General features: G+C 33.7%; 1 protein-coding gene across 2 annotated transcripts in view; it reads left to right on the forward strand.

The window, feature by feature from the left end:
• The first annotated feature begins 1,139 nt into the window (after positions 1 to 1,139).
• LOC129761037 (C-1-tetrahydrofolate synthase, cytoplasmic) overlaps positions 1,140 to 25,432 on the forward strand; it is a 46,991-nt gene continuing 22,698 nt past the window's right edge. The window contains exons 1-6 of one of the 2 annotated variants that reach the window (XM_055758746.1): positions 1,140 to 1,180; positions 7,603 to 7,920; positions 8,020 to 8,230; positions 24,405 to 24,529; positions 24,592 to 24,826; positions 24,900 to 25,011. In XM_055758746.1, the coding sequence (XP_055614721.1) occupies positions 1,155 to 1,180; positions 7,603 to 7,920; positions 8,020 to 8,230; positions 24,405 to 24,529; positions 24,592 to 24,826; positions 24,900 to 25,011 (1,027 nt within the window). In that variant the 5' untranslated portion in view covers positions 1,140 to 1,154. Of the gene's footprint in view, positions 1,181 to 7,489; positions 7,921 to 8,019; positions 8,231 to 24,404; positions 24,530 to 24,591; positions 24,827 to 24,899; positions 25,012 to 25,432 lie in introns of those variants that run through there. The other variant, XM_055758736.1, reaches the window with a different exon arrangement.

Here is a 25,432-nt window from a genome sequence, read left to right on the forward strand (position 1 = left end):
GCTGGAAAAATCAGCAAAACGGAGAATGTGTTCCGATTTCCAGTAGTAATTCTTTTTGCCGAAAGCGGTCAGCAAAATAAATTGCTGGAAATCGTAGTGAAAACCCTTATTTTTTTTTTTTGTTTCGATTATAGTCGTTTTACCATCTTTATGGCATTCGCGACTTTATCAACGTTGCAGTTGGCGGATCGTTATTGAAAAACTATCCGGTACAACTGTGTACGATGTTTACTCTTGGGCTCGAACTCGCGGACATCGGCTCAGGAGACAACAGTCTTGCCAACTGAGCTATATCACAAGCCACTATGAAAACCCTTATGAAAATAAAGCAATGCCTATATTATTTGTTAAATTAAATAAAATACTCTTTAAGTTAGGTTTTCAAATAAGGAACAGGATAGTAATATTTATAATCACCATAGAATAAGACACCAGATATGGATTGCCTCCACCTTTGCCAGTGACTACTAATAGAATGATCTTTTTATTCAATAGATCTGAGCGATCAACGCTCTCTCTTGAAGTTACCATTTTAAGTAATCATTAGACAGGTTCACATAATTCTTTTCGCACAAGATTCGATAGGGAACTTTAAACGATATTATGAAAAAAAATGTACATTACTTTTATTCCATTAGTATGGTAGGTTGAATGTTAATTATAATTAATATTTGTTAAAGATCCTTTTACAATTGCCATTCGGGTCAAAAAGATAAATGTTAATGAAAAGAGATAAATAACGACTCACTTTTTTTTTCAATTTAGCTTACCTTTAAAGTGGGTACTAAAGATTTATTCCTTTTGAATCAAAAGGTTTGATTTCAGTTCCTTTTTCAAGAATTTCATAACACCATACATGGATTACAAAAAAAAGTAGTACCATTTTGAACGTTATGACACCCAAACAATGGATCTCACATGGGAACTCAGTTTCAATCTCGTGAGTTCCCTTCTCGCATGAAGTTGAAAAGCGCGCGCTTCCTTTGCAACGGTACCTTGCGTATTTGTCTTTTGTTTTTGTTATCATTCCTTCTCCGATATCTGCTGATTTGCGAGAGTTTTAAATCCGAAAAAAACGCTTAATTTGTGATATTTTTTAACAACTGTGATTCGAACGTTACCAACGTTACCAAGTGTCGTCCTATCTAAAAAGGATGTCTAACCAAATTCAACAACCGAGGTATGTTATTTTTTTTTCTTTGCTGTGTGTCACTCTCTAAACGAGGTATGTTATTGAAGTTAGAAACCAATCTATGCATGTAAATTTTTATCCTGATAACAGATGTACACTCAGAAATGAAAAAAATATAAAAACAATTATGATTTTAATACTTAGATATTTATCTGACATTAATATACAGATACAGATATTAAAAAAACAAATATTTCAGCTATTTAAATTTATCCACTCGAATAATTATTTCGCATGTAATGATCCATAATTTAATATCCGAATCCGAAATATTATTTTGTTCAAACAAACGCTTTGTGATTTGTGCGTTTGAGTCCCAAGCAAAGCGGGTATGAGCACGTGCTAGATTTTTCAGTTGCAAAACGCCCCTCAACTTGACTGTATGCAGATTCCTTTTTTTTTTTTTTAATATGTGACTTAATCATTTTAAAAAAAGATGGACTCAATAGCAGCAAGTAATTATTACCAGGGAAAGTGAACATGTTTTTTCTGGTATGGTCAATAATGCACATTGAACTTGTACGAAAATAAAATGATTTTCGTTTGCTTTTTTTTTGTTTATTTCTGCTTTAAGCGTTTGCCTTTAAGTTCCGGCTCAAACCTTGTTTTCTTATCATCATAATTAGCTTACGCAAGAATTTCAATGCATAAAATTTGACCCTTCGTTTCATGATTATTTATTTTTCCTTAAAAATTATTTTAAACAGATGGAAATGTACATGTACATCAAGGAATATTTAAAGGAGGTAGTGCCGAGGCAGCCTTGCTTTAGTATTAGTACCGCCTGTGACATCACTGTTGCCAATAATATGTGAATTTATATGGAATTTTTTCAACGTTTGTTAGCAATTAAAAAAAAATGAAGATTTTTTCAATTTTGAAGGCACACAAATCTAGAAATATAATTGTTCTTCAAGACTGATACTAAAAAAGTTGAATGTAGTAATTGTTTTGCTTTAATTCAGACGATTGAAGTTGCTGAGGTATCCTAACTCAAATTGACAAAACTTGATAATTAGTTCAAAACTTTGCTTATAAATGTTGAAATCAGTTAGGTTTGAACCGTTGATAAAATAAAATAACCAAAAATAGTATTTTTCGAATCCAACCACAATCTTTTATTGGAATTTAGTAAACCAAAGTTGCAATGGTTTTATTGGGGTTAATTGTTCTAAATTAGAAATTCATATGGTACACCATGTTAGATTCAAATCATGACGATGAGGTGCACTGCCATAAACTACCAATCAGACCTTTTGAAAGGGGAAAATTATTATTTTTGCTCGTTTCACAAAAAACATGACTGTGCATTCAATAACAAATTCAAGAATAATACACACTGCAGTCTATTAAACACAAAGAAACCTCATAGCACAATCAACTAGTGGCCTTACAACATAATCCGAATCAAATTGGATTTTAATTTAGTTCTTTAATGTGTTGAACATTGAAATTTGAGTTCTACCAGTATAAACCCTCGACAGCTTGGCAACAGTGACGTCACGAAAAAAATCCAATATGGCTCTCGGCACTACCTTCTTTCAATATTCCTTGCATGTACATCATGAAAATAAAATTAAAATAAAATATGATTTTTCCATTTTTCCATACATTAAAAATTTGTTACTTTATGAAACGAAGGGTTAATAACCGAAATATTTCTCGACGAGAAATCTCCAATTACACCCAGAGAAATAACTCTGTGAGTTGGCACGGTAAGCGTGGAAATACATGAAAAATAATATTTTTTTTTCATTTCTAAGGACTTAGTCCTTAAGGAGGGAGTAGGGTCTAACACTTTAAAAAAATCGATATTTTATTTTTTTTATTTTCTTATTGTAAAAAATTTCAAGAATGTTGTGTCAAATTTTCAAGTCAATCGGAGCAAAACTGTAGAAATTATAGGCCTTTATCTCCTCTTATCTAATACTGAAAGAATTCTAGAGTAGGAACTTCAAACGCGTTTTTCTCGAAAGCACATTTTTAAAGTCAGTGGACATTGTCATTTGAAAACTACTTTACCGATTCTTTTCAAATTTGGAACATATTTTGTACATATAAAATACCAAACCCCAACGATTTTCTTTTTTTTTTTACTTTGGGGAGATTTTACAGATAAAAAATGGCGGATTTTTTCGTGAAAAATCGTAGTTTTTACTTCAAACAGCCACCAAAAATTCATGAATCTTTTTTAAGTTAAATAAAATCGTTGGGGTCCAGAAAAACATCTATTAAAAATATTTTGCTCTGATTTTTTGACTTCAGATGATTCTGTGCTGAGATACAGTGTCCACCGCAAATCCTGTTTTTTGAAAGGCATCCTCGAAAGTGCTCCATCACCGGCTCATTTTTCAATATCTTTCTACGAAAAAATTACTGTTTTTTTTAGAATAAATAGAAACGGGAAAATATCCCCAACTTCTACCTTTTTTTAATTTGTGCATAAATTTCGCTGTAACAATCGAGCAGCTCACATACCAAATTCAAAAACCAAGTGATTTAGTGTACAATTTTTCGCTGAATCGAGTGGTGTACACCGCTTAGTGCTCAGCTTACATATGTACATCATTCAATTCAGCAATTAAGTTTACACCTGTTTCACTCTTTTTTGTGCATATTTTGATGTATTATCATTTGTTAGAATGATTTTTTTCAACATATCGCTCGATTTAAGGGGAATCCGGGGTGATTACGGCTATTCTCGTAAGCTGAGCACTAAGCGGTGTACACCACTCGATTCAGCGAAAATTTTTACACTAAATCACTTGGTTACTGATTTGGTATGTGAACTGCTCGATTGTTACAGCGAAATTTATGCCCAAATTTAAAAAAGCTAGGGGAAGTTGGGGATATTTTACCGTTTCTCTTCATTCAAGCGCAAAAAAGTGACACGATCAGCTTGAGGATAAAATAATCTACCAAAAATGATCATTCGTGATGAAAAATTGTTGGATTACACTATGTTTGACTGGTTTTCTTTAAAAAAAATTCTTAAGTTTAGCGAAAAAGAGGCAAAATGAGCCACTTTTCTCAGTTAAAACAACAATTGGAGTACACCAATCGATTCAGCCAACATTTTTAACATAAATAGGTATGGTTTATATGACTTTTTAGTTGCAAGACAGATTGCTACAATCGGAATTAAATCTTTACACCCAACAAAAATAGGGGAAATTGGGCAAAATGAGACGTTTAGAGACATTTTATCAGAAAGCGGTGTAGACCATTGAGTTCCTCGTGTTTTACATAACGAATGGTTGTTTTTAAAGCGTTCTTGTCTGAATTGGGTACCTTTTTTGGCTCGAAAATCCCCACTGTGCAGTGTTTTAATCCTTTTTATGACTCTGAGTTTCTTTGCTCATAAGTTTATCACTTTCTTTTTATTCATTTGATCATTGGGATTTTAACATGTATGGGGTCATTCATCCCTCACTTATGCTAAAATATTTTTTTATTCATGGAATCTTCGCTGTCCCTTTTTATGTGGAGAGGGTCTAACACTAACCTAAATAGAAACATTTTTTGTAACAAAATAACGTCACGGGACACTTATTTTACCTATTAGGAAGGGAGGGGGGTCCCATTACATCAGAAAAACACTTCTTGTATACAAATACGATTTCATGTCACATATGGTTCCATTCTCGAGTTATATAAAAAATGGGTGACCCTTTTCCCACTTTATATCTCCTCTCTGGCAGGAGAAAGGGGGTCTCAAACCATCCCACTTTTTATCGTTCCACTGAATGATAAGAGGGGTGCTAAACCACCGGAAAAAACATTTCTTGTGCTCGAATACCCTCTTATGCCAAATTTAGTTTCGTTTGCTTTATTAGTTGTCGAGTCATGCTATAAAATTAGTATCGGAGCCCCTATTCCTACCTATTCCTTACCTGGTAGCAGGAATCAAGATTAAACATTCCCTGTACTCAAATAACCTCCCATGCCCAATTCTATTCCATTCGCTCGATTGTATGATTGATCCCATGTCATATTTGGTTAGATAAAATCTTGGTTTATACAAAACAATCGCATGGAGCTCCCGTCTTCCCTAACTGTATCCCCAATTGAAGGAGAAAAAAGTCTCAAAAATAAGCGAAAAAACCGTTTCACGCATCCAAATGCTTTCCCATACAAGAGTTATTTCCATTAGCTCGATTAGTTCACGAGTTATGCGAAAAATTGTAAAGGAGCCCCCTCTTTACTTCCTGCTACGCAACTGGACGAAGGCAGTAGTACCAAATATTCACAGAAAAATTCATTGTGCTCAAATACCCTCCCAAGCCAAATTTCGTTCCATTTCCTGGGTAAGTTCCAGAGTGATGTAAAAAATCGTATAGGACCATCCTAACTTAAGATTTTCCGAACTGAAAAACGGAGGGTTCTCAAAATATCATAGAAACATTTCTCGTAAGCAAATACCTTCTCACGCCAAATTTGGTTCCATTTGCTTGATTATTTTCCAGTTACACAGAAAAAAGTTTTGACTATTACGTGTCACTGAAAACTGCAACCTTTAAAATAAATCACCTATAATTAACAAAACCTGTAATTTTAAATTGTTTTCCTTGAAAGTTAACAAAGATTAATTTATTATTACAGCAAATGTCCTGTAAAAAAGTTGTACACTAAAAATTAAATGTTACTTAATTATGTTTTCGACCTGTAAAATCACGGTAAATGTCCTGCTCCTTTTTGTTACAGGACATTTGCGTAATTTTACAGGAAATAATTTTTGCTGTGTATGCTGAAAATTGTAAAGGAGCCCTCTCCCACTTTCTATTTCCTTACTAGAAGGAGGAGGGAGAACCAAATATTCATAGATCGTACCCAAATACCCTTCCAAGCCAAAGTCCGTTTCATTTGCTCGAATAGTTTTCATGTTATGCATTAAAAATGTATGAAAGCCCCCCTTCTCTCTTCCTGTATCTCCCCTGGAAGGAGAGAGGGGTCTGAAATAATCATAGAACCATTTCTCGTATTCCAATACCCTCCCATGCCAAATTTGGTTGACAAAACTAAGATCATAAGCGTATGAGCATATTTTTGTTATGTACTTTAGGTCTCCCACGGATGCAATTTTGCGGGTGCTGGTTTAATTATGTAAGTTCATTTTTCTAGGCTACTTAAATAAAAGAGGCATTTAATACGTACATAAGTTAACATCATATAGAAAAACATGCTTACGCAAAGCGACGACGATGACAGTTGGATTGAGATTCTTATCTCAACATACAGCTGAGATATTTCGTTTCCCACGTTACCTCACTCTCCCCTACCTACGATGTCATAAATTAAAGATATTGTGATTAAATTAGGATTTTACACTTCTAAGAGTTTTCAAAAGAAAAATTGATATAATAGTCAGCACCAGATTACTATTTGGTTTGCTTTATGACATTGGATTTTGGCCAAGAGTTGAATTTACATATTGTCGTTGGATCCCCAAGTCAGTGTTTTCGTCAACATCAGCGCCGGCGACATTCGCTGTCGAGATTTCATGTTAAGAAACATGTTCCAAGTGTTGGAACCAAACATCAGAAAGGTTTGCCGATTCCCGAGGTGTTTGCTGAATTGATAGGACATTTTTCATCGTCATTGATTGGCAAGGATGCCCCCGAAAACTGCATTGACAATATCCAAACGTAGTGATACGACAAAATTGAAAATTCGACTCATTGAGTACCGTCATTCTGGCAATGATTCCGCTATTAATCGTAATCCACGATTATAAATGAAAACAACAAATCAAAAACATAGATTAACGAGCCCCTGTTTACATCAGAGCGCCAGCCAGTGAAAGATTTAAAGCATGCAATGCAACATGTTCCGGCTTATCAACTGGCCCTGAATTCGGTTGATCATTTTTGCTGACGCTTACGAATCCCGCCAGAGGAGGGAGAATAAAAAATGAAACTGGGATAGTTTCACACCAAAATAATCCAATCGAGATCATTCCTTAGTTCCAATATCATGATCCAGTTCAATTTTACTCTACGATCGAGCATTGATTGATTTTTTTAAAAAATCAATGGATTCAATCACTTGGAAGGGTTTATGAGATTTGTTAATTAAATCAATAATTTTAGTTTCTGAACTTTTATTTCAAAAAAATCTATTCATCTGAAACGAGCTGGGAAATTTCATTAAAAAATCAATTTTAATTGGTTTTTTTTTGCATTCCATTCGGAATGCAATGCCTTTCCAAACAGAGGAAAAGTTCCACAAGTAAACCCTCGTGATTGCGCATCGCGCCTGTAGATTCTGATCAATCGCGCAACCCGCTATCAGCGTTTCGCGCACACGTTTTCCATGCAGCTTTCTCGCGCCTGTGCCAATGGAGCAAGATCCTTAACATATCGGCTCCCCCCTAGATTGGTTGCTATTGAACGGTTCGTTTCTGAATTCAGTTGCAGCTCGTCGTTTCTAGCGGACATCGGCTATCGATACCGTTCCTCTGGCTCGAGCTGGACCACCTCCGGCGTCACTTCCAGCTACTTCAGCCCCGAAACGCAGCCAGAGCAATGTTCCGCCAGATCCTTCCCAGACGACGAAGGGATCTCATTCGCAAACGGTACTTCGAACGGAGTGGACGTGACTAACCCTGGATCTGCCTCATCAGTAGTAACGAGCAGCAATTGCCAAAGTGATAGTGCTTCAACCAAAAGTGAAGAATCGAAAAAGATGATCGGAACGGCCAAAATCCTCTCCGGGACGGATGTGTCCAAGTGAGTTCAGTTTTCGTGATCCCTTAATTTGTGTGCAACACGTGACCATCAACCATATCGGTTTAAATTAACAAAAATTTATGTTCAATTTTTACCCAGAGAAATCCGCGATCGGCTCAAGCGGGAAGTTCAGGAGCTGAGAGGCAAGATCCCGTCGCTAGTTCCAGGGCTGGCCATCGTACAGGTCGGTGGCCGCGAAGATTCCAACGTGTACATTCGGATGAAGATTAAGGCCGCCGAAGAGATCGGCATCTATGCCGAGCACGTGCAGCTTCCGAGTTCGACCAGCCAGGACGAGCTGCTGAAAGTGGTAAGTGGCGATTGTTGTTTTCTTCTTTTTGTTTGGACATACAGAGGGCTTCAGAGAGCGTGTTAGCAAGAACGCCCACAGAGATCAATCTCTTTGTCCATTGTTTTTGACAACTCGAGTTTGGAGAGAATAAACAAGGGATCGTTAAGAGAACGAAAATTCAAAAAGTTGACTATTCAAGCAATTTTTAAATACGAACTACGAAAAATTAATAAGCGAGAGTGGAAGTGGAGCCTCTTTTTTCATTGCTTCATAACTCTTTCTTATTATAAATTAAAAAATTAAAAAGATAAAAGGTATGATTTTATACACTCTAACGTATTATGAGACTTGTTTAAATTTTTTATAAATTATTTACCCTGAGTTCTTACTGTATAAAAAAAGCATTTTTTTCGATTTTGAAAAAAGGTTCGGAATCATGATCACTAAATCTTAAAAAGACAAATAAAATTCAAAGTTTATAAGTTGACCAAAACATGTTTTTTCTATATTCATTTAGTTATTTTAAAGCAATATTAGGTGAGGAAATAAAACAAAACAGAGTTATGTATGATAGAATAGTTTCAAAAACCTGGCTCGTATACACTTTGATAAAATTCTTAATAATAGATTTATGTTCGTCTGACAAAATATTTTTCATAACCCTTCATTTGGCATGAACAAACTTTACAGATAGGATACATGTATTTTGAGTTATGAATGTGTATAAAACACCAAGATATACAGTTGCGTTCAAAAAAGAATGAAATCGCGTTAAGCTGCGCACCCACTTCCAACTTTGAGAAGCTGCCATTTCTCTCTCGGTTGATATTTTTTCATGAAAACTTCAGCCAATTTAGTTCAACTATCCAGCTAACACTCCACAAAATTTGAAGTCTTTACAATGACGGAAAAAAAAGATACAGCTTTTCCCGTAAAAAAAAAGGAAATTTGGAGTTGCTTCACTAAATCTGCTGTATCTTAGACAATTTTCATTGAAAAATCTTGAAATTCGGTCCAAAGATGTAAAAATGTTTGATCTAATACCAGGCCAAGTTTCGTCAAAATCGATGAACGTGATCAAAAATGGTGCCGGGTTGAAAATGAGGTTCATTATCGCCCAGCAGACGATTTCATTCTTTTTTGGACGGATGTTTATATGGAAAACATCGTAATCCATGTATTCTTGGTATTATCTTTCACAAAACCAAAATTTATCACAAAGAATGTTGTAAATTGATAGGAACTATATTTTTGCTTTGTTTAGAAACAAAAATTGTTCCAACAGAACTGGTATTGAAACACAAGAGCGAATAGAATATTCGCTTTAATTGTGGATCAAATTTGTTTATCGGTATAATTAGCAGGTCATTTCAGAAACTCTGTTCTTCTTATTTTGAACTCTGTTGAAACATTTTCTCTTTCGAAACAAAGTACGAATAAAGTTATTAGCAATTTACAACATTCTATGTGATAAATTTAGGTTTTGTGAAAGAAAATACCAAGAATACATGGATTACGATGTTTTTCATATAAACATCCGTCCAAAAAAGAATGAAATCGTCTGCTGGGCGATAATGAACCTCATTTTCAACCCGGCACCATTTTTGATCACGTTCATCGATTTTGACGAAACTTGGCCTGGTATTAGATCAAACATTTTTACATCTTTGGACCGAATTTAAAGATTTTTTAATGAAAATTGTCTAAGATACAGCAGATTTAGTGAAGCAACTCCAAATTTCCCTTTTTTACGGGAATAGCTGTATCTTTGTTTTCCGTCATTGTAAAGACTTCAAATTTTGTGAAGTGTTAGTTGGATAGTTGAACTAAATTGTGTGAAGTTTTCATGAAAAAATATCAACTGAGAAAGAAATGGCTGCTTGTCAAATTTGGAAGTGGGTGCGCAGCTTCACGCGATTTCATTCTTTTTTGAACGCAACTGTAGGTGGTTCAAGGAACCCACATTAAGTGACCCATGATTCCCCACAAGCTTTGATTTGCAAATTGGTTGCGTTTGAATGGCTTATTGAGACTTCATGAAGAGCAAGACAAAACGAAGATAATAAGCATATGAGCATATAGAAATATATGCTCACGCAAAACGACGACGATTACAGATGGAATGAGATTTTTATTAAACATTTTTATTAAACGTATTGCTTTATTCGGAAGTTTTTCTTCACGATTATTTTTTATTATTAAAATGCACGTATTTTTTCATCATTACTTTTTTAAAGTTTGCAGAATCCGAAAAACGTAAGTCGTATACCTATTTAAACCGCCGGGAGTCAAATGACCCCTAACACTTTTTCCACTAAAACTCTCTTTTTTCTTAACCGATTTTTACAAAATCTATAGTTTTGTAAAGTTTGTAACGTGACTCAAATATATCATTTGTTTCAAAGTTATTTTAAGTCTTAGAAAAATAAATCCGAAAAAACATGCTTCGGGAAAAAGACTGCGAGTCAGTTAATAAATGCTCGGAAAAACCAGAGGAAGTACCAGAGAAAATTGATGTTAGGAGATCGTTGTCCCTAAAATGTAAAAAAAAGGTACTTTTTCATGAATCAGACGCCACAGCTTTTCCAGTCACAATAGAAAATTTTTGAAAAGAAGTGTCAAGGAGATGTAGTTTGTAACATTTTGGCGTCTTTAGATTTATATTTGTTACTTCAATTTATCGGCCAGGTTTTATCAGGTTTACATTTTCTTTCTTAAATTCTTTTGTGTTGTGATCCTACTTGGTTGAATGATTCAACTGAATCAAAGCATTCGAAAGATTCCTTTTAAGTCAACCACGGTAAATGAAAAGTTCATATACCGGTATTTCGATAGCAACTTTCTACCTTCTTCAGTGACCGTTTTCGATTGATTGATCAATGAACTTTTCATTTACCGTGGTTGAATTAAAAGGAATCCTTCGATTGTTTTGATTCATTTTCTTAAATTCTGTTCTCTTACTCCATTTTTATGGCACTTCATCCATCTCCCTTTTCTTTACCTTTACATTCTAATATTTAACATTCCAATTTTTATTCTTGTTTTAGATCATTGCCTTTTTTTGCACACCATTTTTCTCCATCCCTATCAAAAGTTCTTTATTTTTATTTTTTTTCTTTCTTCTATAACACAATCCTTATTTAATTATCTTTATTCTCACTCTTCTTTTGTCTGATTTCCGTTCTCTCTTTCCCGTGCTTTTGTTTTCTTTCTCAATTCATCACTCTGTATTTTGATATCCGCAGATTTTTTTTTCTATATCATTCTTTAATTCCTTTTATTTTGTCTCCCTCTTATCTTATTCCCTTTTCAGTATACTTTATTCTGTTTTTTTCCTCTCCCTTTTTAGTCAATTTCTTTCTTTATTGCTTTCGTCATACTCCTTTTTTTATTGTCGCGTCCCGTTTTTATTCTTCGATAGTAGAATCCTCTACTCTTCCCCTCTTCAATGCTTTCCCTGCTTTATGTCCTTTGTCAAACTCCCTTATTTATTTCATTATTTTTTATGCTCCCTTCTTTCAAAACAAAATTGTCTTTTTTTAATTTTTCAAATTTTTCATTTTTTTTTTATTTTTCACACTTCTTCTGTTTCTCTTTCTCCAAAATTCTATGTTCTAGTTTTTGTTTGCTCGCTTCCATTCTTTCCTTTTAACCTGCCTTTTTTTAATTGTTTATTTCTCTCACTTCATTTCCTATTGTACACAATTATTTATTCTCTTTTTTATAACTTCGATAGTAAAAGGGGGGTGGGGGGGGGTGTGGTTTTGTTAACATTTTTTTTCCTATAACAGTTTAACATGAAGAGTATTAACAAAAAATTGAAGGTTCTATTTAATTATTTAGGTTGGAGTCATTTTACATTAATAGTAAGGAATTTAATTTAATTTCTAACTTTCGAAAATAAGTCCTAGCAGTTCCCAAAATTTTTTTAAGTAGGTGTAAAAAAAATTATCGTTTTATAAATTTCATTTTAAAGAAACTCTTTTTATATTTTCTTGATTAAGAATATAGTAAGCTAGTTCTTTTTAACCACAAGCAGGGCCATTTGAGGCATCAGCAGAAAAAAAACAAATATTTAGGAATAAAAGTAAGAGATAAGAATTGCTGTTGAAATCTGATTCATTCTCTATTTACACTTGTAATTAATTCGAGTGATTTAAATTAAAGATTTGAGTATGAAACTTAGTTTGAGAAAAATCTGCAGAATAAATAATGCTAAACATAAAACCACTAAAATATGTTTTCAGTTAAATTTTTAAAAAACCTAGTTTTCTCTAAAATCCAAAAAAAATTATATAAGGTACACCGGGGCAAGTGCAAACTCGGGGCAAGTGCAAACGATCTACTTTCCTGTTACAAAAAAATTAAAAAATATTTCTTCTTCTAGAAGTTGTTGTTGTTGTCCAAACCAACAATCTGACATAGATAAACTATACTTTCTTTCAATTATTCACTAAAAACATGGCACTGTTTGATTACACACGAATTCAAGTACGTACTAGACATGAAAAGTGTGTTTTTGTTTTGCTTTTTTTGGCTACAAAAAAAGGGCATTCAAATCCGATTTTTCGTCGAAAGGTGAGTGTTTGGGACTGATATTCAGGTGAAAGCAGAAAATTTATGATAAATTGTTAGTAGACCCTAAAAATTGTGAAAATAATATTCACTCCTGTCAACCCACACTGCGGGGCAAGTGCAAACGACACTACCGGGGTAAGTGCAAACGCACCTTTAAGCCGTGTAACATCAGACATTAAAAAAAATCATCTCAAAAATGGTTCAGCATTATATAAGAGTGGTCAGAAAGGGTATCCAAGTGTTGTATCTGAAGCGGATATTCAAAATTCCGTAATGCCTTGGCAAATGATGGTCTTTTGCTTCAAACAACAGTCAGCAAAACTGAAGTTCCAAAAAGTCATTAACATAGCAGAAAAACAGCAAATACATCAAAAAAAGTTGATAAAGCATACCGGAACATGTATTAAATTCGTTTTAGTAACGATACACTGACGCATCTTTGAATAAGTTTCGAAAAAGAATTGCGTTTGCACTTGCCCCCATAAACGGGGCAAGTGCAAACTTAGAAATTTTTTCACAAAAGTGCCGTTTCTTTTTACCAATTTTTTTTTTATTTTTCACTTTCTACGGGAATTTGTTGAGAACCATTTTAATAATGCAACGAACGATAATTGATAATTTTTGAAGATTTGCATATTTTTCTAGGACATGTGAAAGTTGAACTGTGGTGAAAACCGTTTGCACTTGCCCCGGTGTACCTTATGTGATTTTTTCTGGTTTGTGTTCCAAACTAACTCTGATTGAAAATAAAGTTTTATTCTCGAACCCAAAATTATGAAACTGCGACTGCCTGTTATTTGAATCCTCATTAAAATTCTAACATTGATATTTGAATCTTGATTATAAAACTCAACTTCGAGCTGAATCTGAATCTTTACTTTTGATTCCGAATCAGAATATGTACTGCCTTTGGAACCTGAGATCGAAATCATAATTCCAGGGATAAGTTCCAGATAATAATTCTTACTAATTACGGACCAAAAAGCGAAATTTGGATGGATTTCTCAACCTTTCTTTAGATCCAATTCTGCATAAGAATCAAAAGTCAAAATTTCAAACCTTAAAAATGGTTTGTAATTTCAAAAATTTACTTTTCATATTCCGAAAGAATAAGTTTCGTACATAAAAGTTTGAAATACAAAATAGAGATTCGAATCAGGATTTTTCTCAATGATGATCCAAATTGAAGTTCAGTAACAATAAACTGGATACAGAATCCGATTTCTTATTACAGACATCGAGTTTTAATGATTGTAACCAAACCACAAAATCCGGGATTATTCTAGCCTTAGCTGTACAGATATTTTCCCCAAGTATACGAGCAGTGCAAATCCGGGATATTTTCTTAAATATCCGCTTATATCAAAATTATAAAAAAAATATGATGAAGAACACTTGACTTGTGCTTTAAAAAATCGTTCACATTAATTCTGATAAAATTTACTCAAACAATTTAGGCGCAAAATACATTATCTTAATGTCTTGAATTAAATTTTTGTTTTATTTTGCAAATAAAGTGCAAAACTTTGGGTAATATCTGGGCGATGAGGCATGCTCAGTTCTATCTGATTTAAATTTGATATTCGGGACTAAATTTGAATCAACTATTTAGAATTTTTTTGAAAAACTGTGAAAGAATTATTGACTTAGGATAAGATTTTAAGGTGCTGAGTCGAGATTGTTACTCTTGAATCATTTTAGTCGTTCATCAAAATTTGATTTGGAATTTTTCGTTTAGAGAAGAACATTTTGCTTGGCAGTTTTGGACCCTCATGGGGAGGGTTTAACCCCCAAACCCCCCCCCCCCCCCTCCCTTAGTTCCTACGGCAATGCAATGAAATCACGGTGTATTTCGTAGAAGGGCTTTAAAGAAAAAAAATACAGCAACGCTAATTTTGGCATGGGCAGAAAGTAGAGCTTTTCCCAGTTCATTTCCACCAAAAATTAAAATATTTGGTCGGTGACCCCCCATACAATTTTTTTTTGAAATTTTTTTTTATATATTTTAGGTGTTTTTTAATTTCAGAGGTGCTTATACTCAAAGTTCTTGCTTTCAATATTTTTAAATTGAACTGGTTGCACCCAATCATATCAAACACTTTGGACAATTTTCAAAATTATTTCAAACTAGTTACAGAGCGAAGATCGAAGAAAATTGCATAAAAATATCTTCTTATCCTAAAATTCAAAAATCAGCTGGCAAATTCTATCAGCAGTCTGAGAGGGTAAAATTATCTGAAATTCTTAGAATTATCTGGAATAATTTCAATCCATTTGAATTCTTTATTTTTAGATATTCTGATTGTGCAAACACTGGAGGATATTTTATTAAAAAAGCTCAATGATTAAGAAAATCAGTTAATACTAGGAACCGTTATAACCTTATTGTGATAACGCTCATCGTGATGCTATCTGGAGTAGAAACGTTTGTCTTAATTTAAGCTTTTTAAAAATTAAGTAAATCAATATTCAAAAGTAAACGATCCGTTAAAAACAATTTTTGATGAGAGTTCACTTTTTATATTTCGCCTGAGTCAAATAATTTAAAATCCCATTCGCACTTCAGACTCAATGCAATTCACAACAGCAGTTTAATCTTGCTTATATTTTGAATGTTACTTTCATTTGATAAAATGATCATTATAAGCCCGGAGTGTTTTATAAAACGTTTTATTTCTATTTTTAAGCAGAATTTTAGTAATCCTCCTATATACTGCGATTCTCCAGTTTTATTCAAAGAGCAAGCATTACTTTTAAGGTTAAATAATCCTAGCTTCTACAGTTTTCAACGCACTATATTATTTTGATAATTTCTTAAATTCTTTGTTTTAAATTGAATTTTAAAGTTTTTTGGATTTTTATTAAATGAATGAATCAAGTCAAAAACTGCAAAAAAAAAAATTGAAATTATTCCAGAAAAAAATACATTTCTATCTTTTTGTCGATCTAAAATTTACAAGAATCAATAGTATTGTTGGCAAAAAAGAATTGCAAATAATCGATAACAAACTAGCCTGAAACGCGTTAGATTTATCATGTTTTGTTCCTCCCATACTCATTTCAGTTATTCAACTGAACACTGCAGTTCTTCTTTATTATTTATTAGAACATTAATGAAGCATTAATGTAACAGTAGAAAATCATAATGTCTACAATTTTATACCAGTTGTGGGAAAAACCTCTAGAAAACATTAGTTTGAATTAATCATAGAAATCCATTAAGACTAAAAAAAATAGTAGGGGAGAGTGGGGTATCGTGGGCCATGGGGAAACGTGGGCCACTTTCAATATCTCAGATGTGTGTTGAGATAAAAATCTCAAACCAACTGTCATCGTCGTCGCTTTGCGTGAGTATATATTTTTATATGTTGTTGACTGAAATACGCATCATATGCATCTTTTATTTATCAAGCAAAAAAAAGTTAGAAAAATTTTCTTACATAAATGAAAAAACACCCGCTAATTCCATCGATAAGGAACCTAAAGTGCATAACAAAAATATGCTCATACGATTATGATCTTAGTTTTGCCATGATCTTTCACGTGGAAAAGGAATTTTTGATGAAACATCAATAAGTCACACAAACGCAACCAATTTGCAAATCATAGCTAGTGGGTAATCGTGGGCCACACACCTTGAACCACCTATATTTTTATGTTTTTATACACATTCTGAACTTAAAATAAGTTTTGCCTATCTGTAAAGTTTTCTAATGCCAAATGAAGGGTTATGAAAAATATGTTGTCCATCTATATAAGGAATTTTGCCAAAACGTATGCGAGCCAGGTTTTGGAATCTATTCAATCATACACAGCTCTCTTTTTTATTTCATCATCTGAAATTGCTTTAAAATAACGAAAAAATGAATTGTGAAATCACAGTTTTGGGTCAACTCATAAACTTTGCATGTTATTTGGTCAATTTGGATTTAGTGTCCCACGATTCCCCACCATTTTTCATAATCCAAAAAATATTGCTTTTTTTCAAACAGTCAGAATTTGGGGAAATTAACTTATTAAAAATTATTAAAAAACACCTTATGATACCTTGAAAATGTAGAAAACCATAGCATTTTTTATTTTCATTTTATCTTCTATAATATTTTAAGTTATGGAACAACGAAAAAAAGTGGCCCATGATTCCCTACTCTCCCATATGCAAAAATCTGGTCTGAAACCGTCAATAAAATTGAAACTTCTCCAAAAAAAAAAATAGTTTTTCATCCTTAATTTAATTCAAAAATATCATCAGTATTTAAATTCTTACCCAAAAATGAAGTTCAGATGATTGATAGAAAATTTATGAGAAAACTTAATTTGAAATTGATCTTATGTTGCCGAAGATGTACGGATTTCAGTGCAATTACTTTTACTTTTAACTAAATTTTATATTTTAAATTCGGTTGAAAACTGGTCTGCTGAGATTTTTTTAAATTTTAATCTGAGGTTAAAGAAATTGAAAAATACCATAAGCGAGTGGTACCATCAAAAAATTTACATCAAAAATGCACCATCAAAAATGCATCTGAGTATACAAATATTGTGGAATTAATGCAATGAACAAATTTAAAAAAAATACATTTTTTTAAGAATGCTGGACTGTTGTTATTCATGGATCTTTTAATTACATAAAACCAGAACTAGATTTTTAAGATATACACATATGAGTGTAAATATAAATAGCTTTTGGGTAACACCAATCATAACAAGGATATTCCAAATAATAAATTAAAAAAAAATATTTCATATAAAATAAGTTTTTCAATCCAAATCACTAATCTTTCTAGGCTTTAAAATCTTTTTTATGTTTCAGAATGACATAATTTTGAATAAAAATTTTAAAATTTAATTAATAAAGATAAACATTGCAATTCCATTGCACTGGAATAATTTTTCAGATTAGTTTTTTATAAATATAGACTATAAATCTTCAAAAAAATAAATCGTATGGGGACTCACCAACCAAATATTTTAATTTTGCCTGGAAATGGCTCAGAAAAGGCTAGATTTTCAATTTCTGAAAAAAATAGAGTTACTGTTTTTTTTTCTTTTAAACATCTTCTAGAAACACACCGTGAAGTGTGATGTGGGCTGAGACAACAAGAAGGGCGTCCGCTGCGCAGAAAAGTCATTTTCAATTCGGTTTATATAAAAATCGACAATCAAATTTTTGAAACTTGAAATACCAACAAGTCACCATTTTTATGCACATTCCTTTTCTAATAAATAACTCTTGAAACTGCATCTGCAACTGCATGCAAAACAAAGAATTCTAACAGCGTTGGAGCAAAAGTACCTTTCAAAACAGGTAACAAACACTAGTTTGCAGCAAAATGGATTTCATGTTTCAACAAATAATCTAAGTATCACTACTAGGTAGAGAGACTTTTTTCTGACAAATTTGATCAATTTTCTTTTTCCATTTGAAGAAGGTAAAAATCCGCTAACTATCAAAATTTTCAACGAAAAGAACTTTAAACCGTCTTTTGATTACTGAGCTCATTTTTGGTATTCACAAAAAGGCAAAACGCTGTAAAAATTGAGAAAATTTCATTATACTGAACCGAGAGAACCGGGAAACACTTAAGAATTTCAAAACATAAAATCGCTAACAATCCTGTTTTATGTTCCGTCTGGCGGTTGAGTGGCATAGTATTCGACATTTTCTTTCAGCTGGAAATAGGATCTTTTACCTTATTAAGAATTAAGAATTATTTAAAAAAAATTGTAAGTGGAGTCAATTCATGTTACACCAGTGTTCATAAAAATATTTGAAGCCCAAAAAACTCATTTTTAGTGGTTTATGTTTTTCACGGTCGCCATGAAAGCAGAGAAACAAGCAATTATTGAAACATTTTTTCTAAGCTTACTTGCGTACGTTCGTTCTGCCGGTTTTCTTCCAATCCTAATCAGCTCGTCAAATGAACCGCGAATCCGTGTTATTGGTGATTGCGATGTTTCAACATCTGTAAATTTCTTGCAATTTATTCAACGGGACACACCTGTGCCGTTCGGCAGAGATATGCACCCAGTAACTAGCGTGGTGGCGCATTCTGTCGAGTGACGCGTTAACCGGGCGTGTGTCACAGCCTGAATACCTACCGGGGTTCGCTGCGGCAATTTCGCAGTCCTCGGATGCATGACATCGAAAAACATCAGCATCGCGTAAATTCTGACAAATCGTCTCCCCTTTGGTCATGGAGCAGATATGTGAGGTTAGATTTCGAGGGGTGCCGGTCAATTTAGTGGGCATCCATTGGCACTTCTACAAATCGTGTTAACACATCTAGTAATGTGCGAATGATCCGATCAGATTTGTCGCCGAATGTGTCCCGTCGAATTAATCAATGGCTGGATACAGTAGGATGTGTGAATGTAAAACCCTTATTTTTGTAGAGATTCTTAGTGTACTTATCTAAATGTTTTTTTTCTGATTCTGACTTATTTTTGCATGTGACGAGAATCTTAATCCTTAGAATATAGCTATAAATTTAAATTCTTTATCTCAAACCTCAATTTGAAAGACGAATTTGGACTGAATATACAATTTGATTCTGAACTCAAAGTTAGCATTTTTATTACATCACTACTGTTACAAGAAAAATCTGCGCCAATCAGACATTCCAACTAGCAGAGAAAAAAAACTGCAAATCAAACTTGCAACAAACTAGCTAACTGAGGTTCCGCGCCCAAAAGCGTGGGTGTCAGGGAAAAAATGGCAGAGCCAAAATTAAATGACCACAAGTGCGAGATGTTTACGGTTGAATTGGGATTTATTACCAGAAGGAGGGTGAGAACTGTTTTCCTGCTATCTATTTTTGTGATTTATTGGTCGATTGAAGCTGACATTCTAGCGGCAGCTCCGAAATGCTCTATTTATGTGACATTAGGTTAACGACATGATGGGCCGGAAATTGGCCCTCTCAAAACGATAGGCCACATATTTACCGAGAGAGATTTTACGTAGGCTAATTTCGGAAAAGGGAGGACATTTCTGCAAAAACCAATAAACATAAACCAATCTCCAATTGGGAACCATGACTTAATTTACCTATCGTTGAAAGCTGGACGAAATGATACTTTTAGACTTTTACTATGGCAATGATACAGGAGATAGGTAGCATATTGCCTGTTATTTATGCATTATTTGACTACTATACTCTTTTACGAGACATTAAACAATTTGATTTCAATTCTAGGTTTGGTTTCGGTATGCGTTCAGGATAATTGCCACAAATAATTCTGGGTGTCTTCTAATGAGTTGATTTTTCAGTTACGAAGCCAATCTATTTGATGTGTAACTTTGGTGGTTTCCAAGAATTTTTATAAAACTATGGGAGTGAAGCTAAAGCTCCAGAAAAAGATTTTTCTGGAGAATTTGGAGTGTTGTATGAAATTATTGATTCATTTATTAGGTACATAAAATGATGATTTAATTGCTAAATTAGATATTCCACCATTTGAGATCTGGGAATTGGCGGAATCATTGAATTCTAGGAATTTTTCAGATAAAATTTGCAAATTATAGGTTTAAAAGTTTGGACTTTGGCTGAAATGTAGGGTCCAAAAACCTCAATATCCAATTATGACATATCTAATTGGATATTTTTAACAAATGATCAATCTCCATGATTAAAAATTTATTCGAATTTCTATATTTTGATATTTTTCAACGCTTAGTAATAAGTAGGTTCTTAAACTTTCAAATTTAAAACTTTGAAGTTTAAGTAACTTTTAAATTTCAAAATTATGATCCAAGTAATGTTTTTGAACTTTTGGAATTATTATTTTTACCAATATAAAAATTATTAAATTTTCAAATTTGTAGTCTGAAGTTTGTATGAGATTTTGAGATATTTTTTTCGAGAAAAACATTAAATCCCATTTTTACACCATCAACTTTTGTACACTTCGGCCGATTCATTTTGAATACGGTTTTTCTTATAGCTTAAATTATGACAAATATTTCATCCGAAGACCACAATTCGATTAGAGTTAAGATACAAATAACAATTTCTTCTTCCATTCAAAATCCAAAAAAAAAATCGAAAGGGGGAATAAAAAAAGTTTTAGGTTTTTTTTATGGAAATTTCTAAAATTTATCATAAATTTCAAAAGCAAAAATCAAATTTTGGATGATGAGAGCTTTATCACCATTTTTATATTTGTTTTTTTTTTTCAATTTTTCAATTAAAAATTACTAGATTTCTAGGTTTTGTGCAATGATACAGATTGCAACTTTGTTGCATACAAGCTTTTGTGCATTCTTTTCCAATTTATTTGTTTTTGCATTATTTTTTATTATCTCCCTCCTTGCGATGTTCCAACCTTAACACTCGTCACTGTTAAACGTCAAAATTTTCAAATGCTTCGACCGGATTACTCTTTTTTAAATGTAGGTCATTTTGTGAAAAACTGTCAGGTTTTATATTTTTTTTATTTTTTGATATTCTGAAAAAATTACAATATTTAGGTTAAAAAAAACATTTTAAAATTAAGAAATTTGTAAGTAGGACTTCAGGATTCAAGAGAGATGCTCGAATGAAATATTACATTCGATATGTTGAAATGCGTAGGTAAAAGATAAAAAATACAGACATTTTCCTTTATGAAAGATTGAAAGTTTAAAAAACTGAAAATTTGCAACTCGAAAAATTCTACATGAAAAGTTTTCATAATCATTAATTTCTGATTCCATGACCATCCCATTCCATGATTGATTGCCATCTTCAAAAGCTTGTATATCAAGCTTAAAAAATGCAAATGTTGGTTTTCTTTAAGCATTTGTTTTTGTGGTCAAACTTGCAATTTAAGATTCCCTAAAAACATGTTTTTTTGCTAAAATCTGCAACAAACACTGTTTTTGATGCAATACGAAAGCATCCGGAAGAAAATTGGTTTCTATAAGTGAGATTTTATACCTCTTTAGGAAAAATTTATAGGTTTATAAGGTTGGAAAAGTTATAAAATTGCTAAATTTGTGATTTTTCAAAGAGTCTATCAAATGATGTAAATTTGTGTTTATTCTTAAGCAGTTAGAAAACAACATGTTTTACAATTGTTTAAAGCTTGTTGATTTGAAATGTTAAGTATAGAAGTTCAAACAACTGTAGTCCTAAGCCTATAATTTTTATTACTTGGAAACATAGAAGTTGCCAAAGCTCAATTAAGAATAATTTAAAATGAATTAAATGTAAAAATTTTCAATAGAATCAAATATGAAAAATGTTTTCGAATTCACCTTTTCGAAATCAAATCTTGAGTTTTTGTTAAAAAATTTGATTTCACGAATTATCATATTTAAAATTAAAAAAATCGATGTAGAATTGTGAGGAAATGTCAAAATCTTTAATTTTGGGCATAATGTTAGAAGAAATGTTAGCTAAAGATAAACGTTAAGGAGGACATGTTTGCCGGGTTCATTCCGGATTTGCCCGGATATTTGATACAGAATTCCGTGTGGAGATGAAATGAAGAATGTACAGAATCAAAATAAAAGTTATTGAAAAAAAATGTAACAAATATGTGGCAACACTGACAAAGAAGCTTCAAAATGTAAACAAAAACACAATTTAGTTATTGGTCTAATCTTGTTAGATGGACGTGTTTGAGCGAGATTCTAAACTGCTATTCGTCAGTTCAAGACAAAATGAACGCGAATATTGGAAAAGCTGCTGCTTCGTATTTTAAAAAGACGTCAGTTCCGGTAAATTAGATGGACTGAAGAAGCGCAAATCGGAAAAGCTGCTGCTTTAATTGTATGAAAATGGTGTCGGTTCCGGTAAAAAAGACGGACTGAAGAAGCGCAGATTGGAAAGGCTTCTGCTTAGTTTGTATGGAAAGATGTCAGTTCCGGTAAAAAAGACGGACCAAAAAGGCGCAGATAGGAAAGGATACGGCTTTGTTTGTTCGAAAATTATGTAAGTTCCGGTAAATAAGACGGACTGAAGAAGCGCAGATTTCAAAGCCTGCTGCTATGTTTGTTGTAAAAATGATGCCAGTTCCGGTAAATAAGGCGGACTGGAAAAGTGCAGATTGGAAAAGCTGCTGCTTTGTTTGTTTTGAAATGATTTCGGTCCCAGTAAATAAGACGGACTGAAGATGCGCAGATGGGAAATGATGTTTTTTTTTTTTATTTAATGATACCAGTTCCATTAAATTAGACGGACTTAAGAAGCGCAGATTGAAATGGCACCTTATTTTAATGAAAAAAAAAAATGCCAGTTACGGTAAATAAGATGAACTGAAGAAGCGCAGATTGGAAATGCTGCTGCCTTGCTGATAATATTTCCAGTTCCGGTAAATAGGACGTGAAGAAGAAGTGCAGATTTAAGAGTTTCGAAAATGTTGCCAGTTCCGATAAATAAGACGGACTCAAGAAGCGCAGATTGGAAAGGCTGCTGCTTTGTTAGTTTTGAAAAGATGTCAGTTACGGCAAATAAAACGGTCTGAAGAAGCGAAAAATTGGAAAGGCTGGTACTTTGTTTGTTTCGATAGATGCCAGCTCTGGTAGATAAGACGGACTGAAAAGCGCAGATTGGAAAGGCTGCGTCTTGTTTGTTTTGAAATGATGTTCCGGTAAATAAGACGAACAGAAGAAGCGCAGATTGAAAAAGCTGCTGCTTTGTTTGTTTGAAAATGATGCCAGTTCTAATGAATAAGACGGACTGAAGAAGCGCAGATTGAAAAATCTGCTGCTTTGTTTGTTTTACATTGATTCCAGTTCCGGTTAATAAAATGGACTGAAGAAGCGCAGATTTGAAAGGCTGCTGCATTAATTGTATGAAAATGATGTCGGTTTCGGTGATTATGACGGACTGAAGAAGCGCTGATTGGAAAGGCTGCTGCTTTGTTTGTTTTGCAAGGATGCCAGTTCCGGTAAATAAGACGGACTGAAGAAGCGCAGATTGAAAAAGCTGCTGCGTTGTTTGTTTTGAAATGATTCCAGTTCCGGTTAATAAGGTGGACTGAAAAAGCGCAGATTTGAAAGACTGCTGCCTTTCTTGTTTTAAAAGATGCCGATTCCGGTAAATCCGGTAAATAAGGCGCAGATTGAAAAGGCTGTTGCTTTATTTGTTTGAAAATGATGCCAGTTTCGGTAAATAAGACGGATTGAAAAAGCGCAGATTGAAGAGGCTGCTGCTTTGTTTGAAATGCTTCTAGTTCCGGTTAATAAGACGAACTTAAGAAGCGCAGATTGGAAAGGCTTCTGCTTTATTTATTTCGCATTGATTTCTGTTCCAGTAAGTAAGAGGAAATTAAGAAATTCGCCGACACGCCATTTGTCAGATAGAATAAAAGAAATCATGAAAATTGGAACAAAGACATGTTCAGTTTTTATTTTATTTATCATATAAGTTGCGCCGGTGGGTCTCAGATTTTCCCCAAAAGTTCACAAAAACTTAGATTAGCGAATAATAGTGAAAAACGAACTTCATACATTATTATTTTATAAATAATTATGAACGAAGTATTTTCGCAAATTTATGTTTTAATTTCCCTTAACAAAACTTGGATGTATTTTTGGGGAAATTCTGATAGCCCCCGGCGCAAACCCGTACAATAATTTAATAATGTTGGATCTTCTGAATAATTTCTGTCATTAATATTCCAGATCAAACGCCTTAATGAGGACCCCAACTTCCATGGCATCATCGTTCAGATGCCGCTGGAATCGGACCATCCTATCGATTCCCATCTGATCACGGACGCGGTCTCGCCGGAAAAGGACGTCGATGGGTTAGTTTAAAAATGTACTCTATACCCTAGAATGATTTAAAAATTCTCTTATATACCAACAGATTGAACACCATCAACGAGGGTCGGGTGGCCGTGGGGGACATGGGCGGATTTCTACCGTGCACCCCGAACGGATGTATGGAGCTGATCAAGCGGACCGGTGTCCCGATTGCCGGATCGGTGGCCGTCATCATAGGGCGCAGTAAAATCGTGGGCACTCCGATGGCCGAACTGCTCAAGTGGCACGACGCAACCGTCACCATCTGTCACTCCAAGACGAAGAATTTGAATATGATGGTGGGTGTCTAAGTTGTGGTTTAATTTTGATTCAGGATACTTTCTGTAATTTGGGTTTCGTTTGTATGTTTAGATCAAGAAAGCCGACATTCTGGTGGTGGCTGTCGGAAAACCGGAAATGGTTCGAGGAGCTTGGATCAAACCTAGTGCCGTTGTCATCGATTGTGGCATCAACTCGATTCCAGGTATGCATATGGATGAACAATTCATTAACAAAAGCAAGACGATGCATACAGTTTCGAATTGCTTATGAGGTAGCATTATCAACAACACTCATTTTTTTCGTAACGACATTGATGGTCGTCTGCGGAAGATTTTCGAGTCGAGCCCAAACAAACAAACGGAAAAATTTCGACTTAGTCATAGTTGCTAATCAGAGAGAAGCAATAGTAAAACAAAACAGAAAACGCCGAAAGGTCACGCCTTATCAGTAGAAGTTCGAATGTTTTAAAAATATAACACTGGCACTACGATTTGAACTCCGGTAGTTATTATCAATCTCCAATCAGTGAAAGTGTAGATCAGTTGTTCTTGCTTACTGTTGCCGATTGAGAACAGGGTCGTCGTCGAGTGATTTGTGCCTCCTTTTTTGCGTGATTTGTTTAC

The sequence above is a fragment of the Uranotaenia lowii genome, chromosome 1 (genome assembly GCF_029784155.1).
Source record: "Uranotaenia lowii strain MFRU-FL chromosome 1, ASM2978415v1, whole genome shotgun sequence".
NCBI lineage: Eukaryota > Metazoa > Arthropoda > Insecta > Diptera > Culicidae > Uranotaenia > Uranotaenia lowii.